Source organism: Condylura cristata, unplaced genomic scaffold (assembly GCF_000260355.1).
Source record: "Condylura cristata isolate star-nosed mole 26May11 unplaced genomic scaffold, ConCri1.0 scaffold00011, whole genome shotgun sequence".
NCBI lineage: Eukaryota > Metazoa > Chordata > Mammalia > Eulipotyphla > Talpidae > Condylura > Condylura cristata.
Window position 1 is genome coordinate 35517876 of NW_004567112.1, and position 13259 is coordinate 35531134.

The 13259-nt window shown below is 39.7% G+C and overlaps 1 protein-coding gene across 3 annotated transcripts in view; it reads right to left on the reverse strand.

Annotated features, from left to right (window-relative positions):
* Nucleotides 1–2490: 2490 nt before the first annotated feature.
* KAT6B (K(lysine) acetyltransferase 6B) overlaps nt 2491–13259 on the reverse strand; it is a 166073-nt gene continuing 155304 nt past the window's right edge. For all 3 annotated transcript variants that reach the window (XM_004680752.1, XM_004680751.1, XM_004680750.1), the window contains exons 16-18: nt 12780–13118; nt 10519–10810; nt 2491–6623 (exon numbers count right to left, since the gene is read on the reverse strand). In XM_004680752.1, coding sequence (XP_004680809.1) covers nt 4060–6623; nt 10519–10810; nt 12780–13118 — 3195 coding nt within the window. In that variant the 3' untranslated portion in view covers nt 2491–4059. The remainder of the gene's footprint in view (nt 6624–10518; nt 10811–12779; nt 13119–13259) is intronic.

Consider the following 13259-nt stretch of genomic DNA (forward strand, 5'->3'; position numbering starts at 1 on the left):
ATATTCATGTCTGTAAGACATACAAATGTGTCCCATATCATTTGACCTTGAACCTAGACAGAATTCAGAGGAATGTTTACAACCACAGAGAATTCTGGAATTCTCTAGAGGTGGAATTTGGTCATCATACTGATGAAAAAATAAAAAGGAAGAAGCCTGGAAGTGTGAACATCAAGGTTTAAAATGAGGCCTGGGTGGAAGGACATGTAGGAAAGAAAATGAGGGGACAAGGAGACCAGGAGGGTGGCACTTAGATCTTGGCACAGTGCCTCAGGCCAGAACAGTTTTTGTACTTTTATTGTTAAGATTGTAGACCAATGCTTGCATGTAAACAACAAAGTAACCTCATGTTGTGCAGCACTTAACAGTTTTTAGACCATGATGTATCCATTAACTAAGTCTTTAGAGAGACAAGTTATGCCTCCCTCAGAGTAAACTATTCTAGGAAAACGCTGCAATTCAGAGAGAAATAGGTTTTGTTTCAGCTTACAAATTGCATTTCCGTTTAGGCAATTAAGTTAGCTTCTTCGAGATTCAATCTCCTTGTCTGTAAATTAAGAGACAACTGTCCCATTTCCTGCAGCGTGGGCGAGTGGTTCACGTGGGAGGTCTGTGTGAAAACTCAATGTGACAATATTGAGTCATTATTTCTAAAATAGTATGTTGGTAAGGAAGGTTAATGCCTTCACACATTAAAAGGTTAAAGGTTGGCAACTGACAATCACTAGTTGACTCTTAAAAGAGCAGATTCAAGTACACATTACTGGGTTTAAAGACGTGGCCTATTAATAAATCTCAATCCAGTGGTGACTCAATTTGTCACAATGAATTCAAGTTCCCGTTTCCCAAGATCCTTGGTGTCACTTTGAGCTCTGAATTGACTTCTCCAGTGTGAGGAGTGTGTAGGATGTTCTGAGGTTACCTCAGATCAGGTTTTCTCCTACACTAAGCCTTCTGTCAGTGAATATTGGGACTTGGGACCAGCAGAGGGGTATCTGGCCTATAGGCAGCCTGTGAAACAAGGTGTCCCCAGTTCTGTTTTTGAGTCTGCCCTGGTCACACTGGGGAAGAACTGGGGTTTGTCCACAAGACTGTTAGTCAATTATCACACAAGCCGTAGGTATATTTACAAGCCCAAAGAAGTTAAGAGGGGAAGCCTACTCTCTTGAACAAGAGGAAGAGAGCAAATATGTTAAGTTTTTGTCATGGAGTCTATGGGAGGATCTGTGTTACTTCTAATGAGTTAGCAGGTCCCCACTGCAATTACCAGGCTGGGGAGATTCTTGCCTTATCTGTGGATCTGCTGGGCTGCTAGGCTCCTGGGCTGTTCCAGAACTGATGCAGCTGTTGATTCAAACAAGCAGGGTACTATCACTTTCCACTCTGAAGGTGAGTTAAGTTTCTCATTCCTACCAGGACAGTACCATAAAGGTGTCCTTCTCCTCGTTGATAATAGCTCTTGCACAAGCATAGATATCCTGGAACATTAAGCCTACTGATTTTGCCCTATGGACCATGCAGTTCTGGAAGGAAGGGACCCAAAAATTAAGATCTTGACACTATGGCCTCCCTGGTGGTGCAAGAGGTTGAATCTCAGCACCATGAAGCTATCAGAAGCCACTGTTACATGAGTTCGATCCCTGGCCAGGGAGCTGACCCACATGGCGCAGCAGAACTCTGTTGTCTTGCCTCCTGCTCCCCTCAGCAATGTATTTCAGTCTGCCTGTTCTGCTCCCTTCTGTCTCTGGTGAATGCTCTCACTGCCCCCTGCCCCGGCCTGTACCCCAGCTCTTGTATACATAAATAAAATAAATCTTTAAAAAATAAAAAAAGATCTTGACACTAAATCCAGATGCTTTGAGATTATGAGAAAAATCCAAAGGATGAGACCTGTTGGGCACCCTCCCTCTTTGGGCCTTGGAATCTAGGTTGTAGATAACTATCCTGCTCTTTCAGTGTTTTATTCTGAGGTCACTATAAGGTTTGTTTCTATGATCTGCACAACACCTGCTTTTTCATGTGCTGAAGTGATGGAAAAGCAACGTTATTCTTTTTAAGAGGTATAAATGCAGTGACTAGCTTCACAGAGAGCATACGACTTGGAGAACTAACTGACCAGTTTCCCCCCTGGCCTAGCGTTTGTTGGTAGGCTGGCCACTGAATAATCACATGCTTCAATCAATAGACAGAACTTTCTTCGAATACCATTAAATAATGTTGGTGAATGACCTTGTGTTGGGTCTAAACTTAGCCTCTGGAAAAACATCCAATCACTCATTCACAACAGAAAAAATCTTTCACACCTTTTCAAAGAAAATGATTTTTCAAACATTTAATTGGGTGCTTTCTGGGAGGTATTAATCTTTATAAAAACGAAGGTTGCTACTACTGTACTCTAGGCCCTTTGTGGTATCTATACAGACTGTGCAAATGAGGCAACTGGATATTTGGGTAGGATCCCTTTGTAAATGAAGATCAAAGTCAAAAAGAAAAAAACAAATTCACTTTATTTTAAAGACAATGATTGGCATACAGAAGGTATGCACTAGCATAAAATAAACTTTCATGAAAAGCATTAAAATCCATTATAAATTAATTTATTAAATAGGTATTTGGTATATGTGATGGTTTTATTAGATATTACTCTTATTTATTGCCATCCCCCTCCCCCAAAGTCAAAACAAATCAGAAAATCGCATAACTCCAATTTACACTAAATAATTTATTTCCCAAAATGTGTATGTGTTCTGAGATGTGACACATGATACAGTCCAATTGGTCATTCTCTATCAATCATAATATGACAGGACACAAGAGGCTAAAAATGGCTCATCATAATTTATTTTATGTTAAAATGTACAGCTTTTTTTTTGTTTTTGTTTTTGAAGTGACTGACTAAAAAGAGAACAGATAAATACAAGAGTGTCGCTGGCTCCTATTTTATACAAGGATTACGCCTCTCCTGCTTGGCCCTTACAGTCACCCTGTACAGGTACAAAGGCTACAAAAAAGGAAGCAATATAAACAGACACAAATAACTTTTTGCTTTTTTACATGCGATTTGTAAGCTTAGTTTGAGCTATTCACAAGCTACTTCTCTATTTTTCCTTAAAAAATAACTCCGATATTTTATAAAGATAGAAAAATCTACAGATGGAATGAAAATGTAAAGTTAGAGGCATTTCCATAAAATAGCAACTTTACACCAAATTCACTATTTTTTTAAATCCTGCCAAGTATTTGGACATATATGAAATGTTTCAAAACCTGACAGATAAACACTGAGATATGCTTCATTCAATAAACAGAAGTCTGCATTTATAAAACAGAAAGCTGCCTTTTTTCCCCAAAGAAATCTGTCACCAAAATGGAAAAGGGTCTCAACTTTACACCAAACATTTAGCAATAAAACCCTTTTGACTAACCAAATGGGAATAGCTTTTATAGCTCTTTACAGTTTTATAATTAACAAAAATATAGTTTTTTTTTAAACCCTCAAATTAGGGCACCCTAATCAAGGCAAAAAACTTAAGAAATGGCTTACCGTTAGCACAACACTTGTACAGTACTACAAAATGCACTGTCACTAACAAAGACATTAGCGGCATGCTGAAGTGTCACCTTAAAAAAATATACAATAACTGAAATGCTAAAGGCATTTACATGGAGTGGACAGGGGAAAAAAAAGCTCTAAGTTCAGTATTAAAACAGATAATTTGGGGGTGGGACGGGGTTTGATATCCACATTGTTTAAAGGAGGCAGGCACAGTAAGTGGCTGCCTCCTAAGTGTAGTCCAAAGAGAGGCCTTTCTTTGCAGAGAATTTCATATAAAAGTAACAGAAACAAAGGTACCAAAAAATAAAAAGGAAAAAAAGAAAAACAACTTGTATAAGGCTTTCTGCTGCATACAGCTTTTTTTTTTTTTTTAAATAAATGGTGCCAACAAATGTTTTTGCATTCACACCAATTGCTGGTTTTGAAATCGTACTCTTCGAAGGTTATTTGTGCAGATCAATCCAAAAGTGATGCCCAGGGGGTTTTGTGACTGCCCGTGGTGCCTACCTTCTCATGTAGGACCCATTGAGAGATTGTTTGGACATGCCTGTGTTCATGTAGCCATGATGTCCAGGGGCTGTGTACATCATGTTACCATGGGGTGGGGTCTGCATTGGCTGCTGGGCATATGGCTGGGTTCCCATCATGCCCATCTGCATCTGCATAGGGTACTGGGGCGTTTGATTCATGTAGCCATGATTGCTGTGGTAGCCGCTATTCATCATTGGCTGGGACATGCTGTATCCATTCATGGCATTGAGAGTGTTCATGTTCATGTTCACAGAGTTGACATTGTAAGCTGGGGCTGGCATCAGGTTCACACTCATGTTCATGCCTCTTTGCATTGTTAAAGTCCGTGCAGGACCCTGCATGGCTACAGTCTGGGAGCGCCCATAGATTTGTGATTGATGGGTGGCAGCGGCTGGTGACAGAGATGCCGATTTGGTTCTCATGGAAACGTGGCCTTTGCTGGCAATCTGGGTTTGCAGTCTTTGGCTGTGGGAGATGCCAATATTTGATGCAGCCATGTTCCGCTGCAAAAGGGGCGGTGGCAGATTCATTGGAGGAGGAGTCAGGTTGGGGGGTGGGGTCATGGTAGCTTGTGCTTGGGGTCCCCCAGGGACAGAGTGTGGAGACTGAGAAAGCTGAACAAGCCCTGTGTTACTTAATGGTGTGGACAAAGAGGCACTGTTTGCATAGGAAGTTACAGCAGCGGAATGGCTGTAAGGCAATGAATGATCAATAAGTGTATTCGTTAACTGCTGTAGTTTGGCAAGGCTGAATGTGGCTGATGGCTGTGGGTAATGCCCAGCCCCAAAGTCACTTTGACCCATTCGTTCATACAGGCCAAGGTTAGCATTGCCGGTCTCAGGAATCTCAGCCAACTGCATGGGTGGGGTGAAGTTAGCAGCCATGCTACACTGAGCCAGCTGCTGGCTGCTGCTCGGAGGCCTCTCCACCACACAGCCTTGAGGGGACTTGACACTGCAGGTTGGGGGAGAACTGATGCTGGTTTGCTGCAGCATGCTGCAGCTCCCACTGATGTTGGACATCTGCTGGGTGACGGCACAGCTGCTCTGTGTAAGATTGCTAGAGGTGAGGTTGCTATAGGAACAGCTGTTCTGTGAAGAGCCGTTTCCACAAATGCTGCCACCCATAGTAGAATCATAGCTGCTTGGGTTTTCATAGTTCTCAGTAGTGCTCTCAATACTGCCGAGGTCACTAAATCCACTGTCTACAACTTGCTGGGAGTGATCTGAAACTGATGGGACATCCATCATTGGACTGGTTTCCATATTTTGCAAAGATGGCACTGAGATGGCACTTTGATCTGGGCTGATTTGGGCATAGCTGTTTTCCAAGGCAGGGACACTTGGGCTATTGACAGAACGCACTGACTGGCCAGGATGGGAGTGGACAGACGAAACTGGGCTACTGTGGTCTGACTGTTGGCAATCATCCAGAGTGGGGGCAATTTGTGGGCTTTGGTCTGCATGAGTGTAGTTCTGTAGGCTTCTACAGGCCTCTTGAGTCTCAGCACAATCCTGAAAGGTGTCATCCTGTTCACTGTTCTCCTGGGTCAAAGACTGAACTGCCTGGACGGTCTCAGAGTCGATTTCCATAGTTGCTGTGTTTCTCTCTTTGAACTCAGTATCTACTTCTTCACTGCTCTTTTGGTCCAGCTTTGGTGCCTGCTCGTCTGGGGATTCCTCATCAGATTCAGGCGCAGTTTCAGTGTCTCTAGTAAGCTCCTTGGGTTCACTGTTACAAGAAGCTGCAAGGTCAACACTACAGTCCATTAAGACCTCTGGGTTTGAACGACTTGGTTGGACACTAAGGTCTAAAAAAGCCTCCTGGTTTTCTAGCACTTCCTTGAAGACTTCTCTTGGGCGTTCTTCCTTTTCCACTTCAGAAGACTCCAAGTGACTGTCATCTTCATCATCTGCATCATGACCCTCATTGTGAGACGGTTCTTCATCCTCTTCCTCCTCCTCTTCATGATCATCCAAATGCACAGTGTCTTCTTTGTCCATGCAGGTTTCTGGTTCCTCTTTTTCCTGATGTTTAGCAGCACCTGGGTCTTTTTCTACATTACCTTCTTCTTCTTCCTCCTCCTCCTCCTCTTCTTCTTCCTCTTCCTCCTCCTCCTCCTCTTCCTCCTCTTCCTCCTCCTCTTCTGGTTTGATTAGATCGTCTTCTTCTGGTTTTTCACCTGGGGACTTATTTGGACTTATAGGTGCACATGCTTGTTCCTGTCTGTTCTCATCCTGAGGCAGCAGGGGTTCCATGGCTTCCTTGACCTCCTCCTCAATCCTGGTAGGAGTGGGGGTGGTTTTGTCTTCCAGAGTCTCTTTCTGTTCTTCCACTGTTACCTGCTCATCAGGTTCCATGGGTGTTTCTGGTGGGGTATACAGGTTTAGTTTAAATCCAGTCTTCCTCTCTTTGTTTGGCCTCCACTTAGATAGACCACGCTTTGTTCCTTTTGGCCATACTTGTTTGCACTTTAGAGGTTCAGGATTGTCTCTACTGCCTTCTTTCAAGTTATCTGCATCATCATCCATATTGTCTTAGAAGGGAGACAGAAAAAAAAGGGAGGAAGAAAAACAATGTCTTAGAAAGCATAACCATGAACAATTTGAATTCATTGCTCTAAATTAATTAGCAAACATTGCTTTCAATTTAGCATTTTAAGAGCTTATGGCACAGACATAATCAAGACTAATGTACAGCTATGTTGTGGTATAAAACAAGAAAATAACCTAGTCCTGGGAAAAATAATACATGCATGTCTCTCTCTTTCAACAGAATGTTACCCCTTTTAGAGAAAGCACATGGATAATAAACTTTAGAGTTGAACAAATAAGACATTCTCTGATGCAAAAGCCTGGAATTGAATAGTGAAAAAAAGAAAATCAAATTGAACATTTACAAATTAGGAAATACAGGAGAAAGGGGTTAATGCTAGATCATATCCGTATCAGCTTTATTCAGAAACGAATAGAAGTCTAACATAGATATCTTTTCTGCAATAGTGAACTTCTTCGTGGATATTTACTAGATTGAAATGATTACAGGTGATATTATTTACTTTGATTGAAATGCCCTCCAGGCACAAAAATTAACTGCATACAAATGAATAAATAACTAAATACCCAAAACACAAAGGCAACTTTAATCTACTACATGATCATCATTTTTGCATGTCACAAACTATCATAATTTACCATGAAATTATTTCAACATTTAAAATACAGAATTTCTTCATAAATACATCAAAGAAAACATGAATAATTGCTCTTAGACATGTCTTGGAGACTGTTTGGGGGACTCCCAACAGCAAGGTCAACAAAAGGAAATAGAAACAAATGGGAATACATCAAACTAAAAGTTCCCATACAGTGGAAGAAACTTGCACCAAACTGAGAAGACATCTTGCTGAATGGGAGAAGGTCCTTGCACATCATATATTTGACAAGGGTTTAATATTCAATATATACAAAAAACTCATGAAACTCAACAATAAAACAAACAACCTAATTAAGAAACGGGCAGAAGATCTGAATAGACATTTCTCCAAAGAAGACACACAAATGGCTATTAGGCACATGAAAAAATGCTTATCATACTATTAAGGAAATGCACATCAAAAAATAGGGAGATATCACCTCACACCTGTGAGAATGGCTATTATCCAAAAGAGAAGAAACAAGTGGAGAGGATGTGGAGAAGGGAACCCTTATATACTGTTGGCAGCAATGTAAACTGATGCAGTCATTATGAAAAGCAATATGGAGATTCCTCAAAAAATAAAAAATAGAAATTCCATACGATCCAGTTATCCCATTTTTGGGGATTTACCTGTAAAATACAAAAATACTAATTCGAAGAGATTTATGCAAACCCTCCACCCTGGGTTTACTGCAGCATGATTTACAATAGCTAACTAATAGCTGTAAACAATCTAAATACCCACTGGCTTATGAATGTATGAAGAAGATAAGGTATTTATACACAATAGAGTACTATTCAGCTATTAAAAAAAAAAAGCTGCCTTTTGCAACAACACAGACCTAGAAGGAATTATATTTAGTGAAATAAGCCATAGAAAGAAAGACAAATACTGTATTATTTCACTTATTTGCGGTATATAGAGAAAACAAACAAATGAACCAAATAAACCAAAACTGAACTTTGGACTATAAGACCAATTAGTGGTTACTGAAAGGGAATGGAAAGAAGAGTGGGTAAATGGGGACAAATGGGACAATTTTATGGTGAAGGATAGTATTGAAATTTTAGTGGTTAAGATAATGCAGTATATACACATGCTGATTTTCAGTGATACACACTGAAACTTAAATAATGCAATGTTATTCAATAAAAATAAAAGAATATAGGTCTTGTTAGCATGAATTCTATATTGCATTTTATATCAATTTACTGCTCAATGTTAGGATTATTTTAGTCCAATCAATCTTAGTTTTACTATACTTGTGTATGTACAGATTTAAATATAAACAAATAGGTAAATATATATAAATAAGGAAATGTATGATTGACTGAATACAAATGAAAAACATAAGTCTTTTTAAGATCTTTAGAAAAGTCAAGATTCCAATGAGAAGCCTTATAAAAACTATTTTGGGGAACAAAAATATGATCTAACATTGATGTGGAGCAGAGATCCCTTTTGCCAAATGGAGTTATTTTCTAATCCGATCAGTGTGGGGCAGGATAAGCTCTTACTTAGTTCATTATGTAAAAATAGGATTATACATAAACTGCAAGCATTATACTCACATTAGCCAGCTGAAAAGAATGTGTATGTGATGCAAACTGCTTTCTTCATAATGTGCAAAGTATAATACCCAGTTAACAGTCAAATCAAGATGTTCAAACGGTTTTTCTCTGTTCACACAAACAACAGCCATGTGGTAGCCCCTGGATTCCACATTCTCATTTTACACACTGTGGGATCTACCAGCTTTTGTAGAAATATCTCTAAGAAGATGAGTTTTCTGATAATTATTTTCTTAAGAAAGAAGATCCTAAAAGGAATTGGGTATATTATATTTACTTAAGGAGTTTTTAAAGGCAAGTGGCACAAAGTGGAGAATGAAAGCAGTGATGGATTTCCTCAGAGACCCCTGAAAAGACTGCCAAGAAATAGAAATAGGCTCAATTTTCACAAACATAAAAAAAAAAAAAAAAAGACCCTTGATGCAGTTTGTTGTTGTTTAAAAAAAATTTAGAACAAAGTTGAGCTTCTCCATACCCAGGTTAAAATGTTATTTCCTCTGCAGTATATTATATAGAGCAACAGCATTCTTTTTAATTAAGAAAGTCAAGAAGATGCTTGCTCATTCTTAAAGCTGTAACTTTTCAAAAGCAGGAGTGATAACCCATGATTCTCAGGGAAATAAGTAGGACTGTTCCTTAGGTTGATGGGATAAGTTTTTGAATAGTTATTTTATCAGTAGAGAGACTGCCCCATAAATCTTTAGGTGTTAGAAGTATAAGTTCCCAGGCCCTCCCTGGTGGCGCAGCGGGTTAAGGCACAGCACAAAGAAGCTAAAAACCACTTCAGCATGAGTTTAATTCCCAATGGCCCCGTAGGTGATCCACATGGCGCGGCAGACCTCTCTTGACCCGTCCACTGACCTGTCCCCTCAGCAGTGTACTTCATCAATCTGCCTGTTCTGCTACCCACTCTGTCTCTGGTGAATTCTCTCATGACCCCTGCACCTCTGGCCTGTACCCCAGTTCTGTACGCATAAATAAATAAAATCTAAAAAAAAAAAAAAAGTGTAAGTTTCTCTAGTCAAGAAGCAAGGGATGGCTGTTTTTAAACAGGCATCAAAGGTGATTCACTGGTGCATTTTTCAGAGGCTGTGGTAGGATGTCCCTACCAACAGGAAATTAGATTAACAGTAATTTTAAAAGGAAAAACATTACATTATTCTATATTATCAAAACAGATAATATAATACTGATGGTGTGGGAAAATTTAAGTGATTCTTGGTAAATATTATGTCCTAAAATATCCTGATGTACCGCTAATTTAGTAATTTTTTTTTGAGGCATAAAGGAATTATTGCATTGATAATAATATATGGGCTAATTGCTGAAATAAGCAAATGTAAAAAAAGCATCTATCAGAATCAACGAAATGCAATGATTCTTATGCACAGACTTCTAAGATTCAGAGGATAAGCCACTCTGCAAAGGGAGGTGAACATGACAAAAGGGATACTCTGATATTCTGGCAAGTTTCAAATTGTTTGACATAAAATCCAATTCCAGAAAGAAGAGCTGGCACTGTCTATGAATGGGAAAGGACAGAAGGCAGGTAAAACCTCAAAGATGCCTTTGGACATAATACTAGCTGCTTGCTTTTGAAAACTAAGCACTAAAATATAGATATTTAACAAGGGTAAGAATTTTATAATTCCTCCACTTACTTCTACAAGAGTCTGAGTTCTTAAAGCAATGATTGTCTTTTCCTTCCTCGCTCTCTGTTTGCCTTTTCTTCCCAGGCTGGTGTTGGAATGCTTTTCTCAATATTGGCTTCCCACCGTCTTCTTCCACTTCAATCTCACAGGTAGGCTCCAGCTGTGGCATTGGCCTCTCTTCATCTGAGTTGTCAAAGGGTTCATTCAATACTTCTGTAGTCTCAGAAATGGTCTCAGTTGTTACACTGCTATTGATCCTCCTGCGTTTACGACCCCTTTTCTTCTTTAGTACAAAAGGCCTCTGAAATTAATTCCAAACATAATAATACATAAGAGCTCATGAGAAATTAAATGGTTGAGCCAATATGCAGCAAACATGTACTGAATGGGTGTCTGAGAGTCCTACATGTAAAGACCTCTGTAACGCCTTTGTACTTAACCTTCCATTTGATGTTTAACATCTCTCTCGGGCTCTAACTACACAGGCAAGTGTTTTCCAAATAAAACAGTTGTTTATAAAGCAGATGCTTTAAGAGGGAACATCTTAGCAGCTTAACTGTAGATTCTAAAAACTAGGTTTTGCTTTTCTAGCATATATTTTCTCCCAAATGGTACTTGCTAGCTTTAACAGTCGATGCATTTTACACACACACACACACACACACACACACACACACACACACACACACAGTCTATGGATATCAATGTTTCTATAATGTTGCAATGTTTAGTGGGGGAGCACACATTTAATACTGACAAGTGTTCAAGGAGCACCTACTATGTGCAAAGAACTGTGGGAAATCGGATGGTATACAGGATTAGCTGACTTGTTACCTATTTTATGGGACTCCAGGAACTATAAAATTAGAAAAGGAAAAAGTATTTGCAGAAGGGATTACTCTGCTTTTTGAAATGTCAACAGAGTCAGGTATTGGTGGCTGGCAGGGAGGTAAGCAACTGGTATTTTGCAATACATTTTAGTATAGAAAGCACCTAAAAACTTAAAACATTTTCCCAAGTAAAAAGTACTTAGTGAAACAAAATTCAGTACAGGAATAATAGATAGATTTGCTAAAATGTAATCTGTCAGTAACAGGCTCCGAAGCTTGAAAATACACTACAAAGAAGGGTTCAAAATGCTTGTTTTAAACTCTAACGGTAGGTAAACTGTTCAAAGAATTACCGTCTTACATTTTATATTCTCTGAATGTACACTTAAGTATAATCTAACATTTTGGTTCTTAATCCTCAACCTACCTGCCCTCTCTACTCCACTTAAATTTCCCCAAACTTAAGTACAGCAAATATAAAGGACTGGTTTTCTTTGGGTTGAGTCCATTTACATATGATGATAGACCGTATCAGGCCTTGACAAGCCTGGTTTTAATGTTTTTAAGAACAAACTTCTTTCATCATATACATAATTCTTCAATATATTTCCTTTGCAAAAAATCAAAGTGCAAGTTCCACTTTATACTGCTTCTTTCTACTCCTCTCCATAGCTGCCTTTCCACTAATAGATTATCAGGCTTAGAAGAAAGTATATGGAGCTTTGGAATTATAACAGCAGGTTCTTCTTTAACAGCAGGTACGTGTCTACCACAATGGCCGACCTGGGGACTCACAATATCTGGTGTCTGTCTACACCACAGCTAGATATCGAAGACAAAAATATCAAAAAATAACCAGTCACCTGGTCATTTACCTGCCATACAAATTTATCCAGGGATACCGCTAAGCTTCTAAGATGAGAACATTAGGCAATCTGTAGTTGGCTACAAATGCAAAACATCAGCATTAAAATAAAGAGCCTAAAATCCTAACAACTGTATGCTGAGAACGAGAAAAGGAAATGGCAACTGGGAGTGCTGGGTTAGGAGCCCAACGGCCCACCTGGTTCTGGCTCCATCTCTAGTAACCTGACACAAGTCTCCCCAGCCTCTCTAGATCTTGGTACTTTTATCAATAGTTGCTGAAGGGTGGCTTAAATGCTCTCCAGGGTTCTTTTTGGTTCCCATACCCTGATTTTATTCTATTCCCACAAACCAGCAGGTGGCAGTATCAACGAGAGCAGGCCTGTCCCTGCTTTTCACCAACCTCAGAAAGTAAACAAAATCAAGATTGTCTGACAAATGATTACACATGGTTAGTGGAACTGGATACAAATAAACTACATGTAAAGAACAGAGTGAAACAAATATTAATAGAATGTTTGCAGTGACAAGATTTGATTGAAAGTGACTCAAGAGACTGAAAATCTCAGCACAGACCTTTCTCTTTATGGCAACTGACTGTGGTTTAGTCAGTCTTGGGGGAGAATTTTGAATGTTTTCTTCCTCCTCCTCCTCTTCCTCCTCTTCCTCCTCCTCCTCCTCCTCCTCTTCTTCTTCCTCCTCTTCCTCTTCTTCCTCCTCTTCCTCCTCACTGCTCTCTTTAGACAGCTCCATCAGCTGCCCACGGTCCCCTGCCACTGGTCGGCTCTCCGGGGAATGCAAATATTTATTTTTCGATTGTACTTTTGCAGGTGATTGCCTACTGTTAGCTCTAGATGACAGGATTTCTTGCTCCTCCTTTTCCCAGCAGCTTGCTTGTTCCATTAACCGCTCAGCCTAAGGAGGGAGGGTGAAAAATGGTGGGCCAGTGAGAGAGGGCAGTTCATAGCCAGAGCCTCTAGGGATCAAAGGCAAAAGATCTCTAAATCGTTTCTGATCAGGACAGGCAGCCAGCCAAGCAACATTCCAGCTATATCA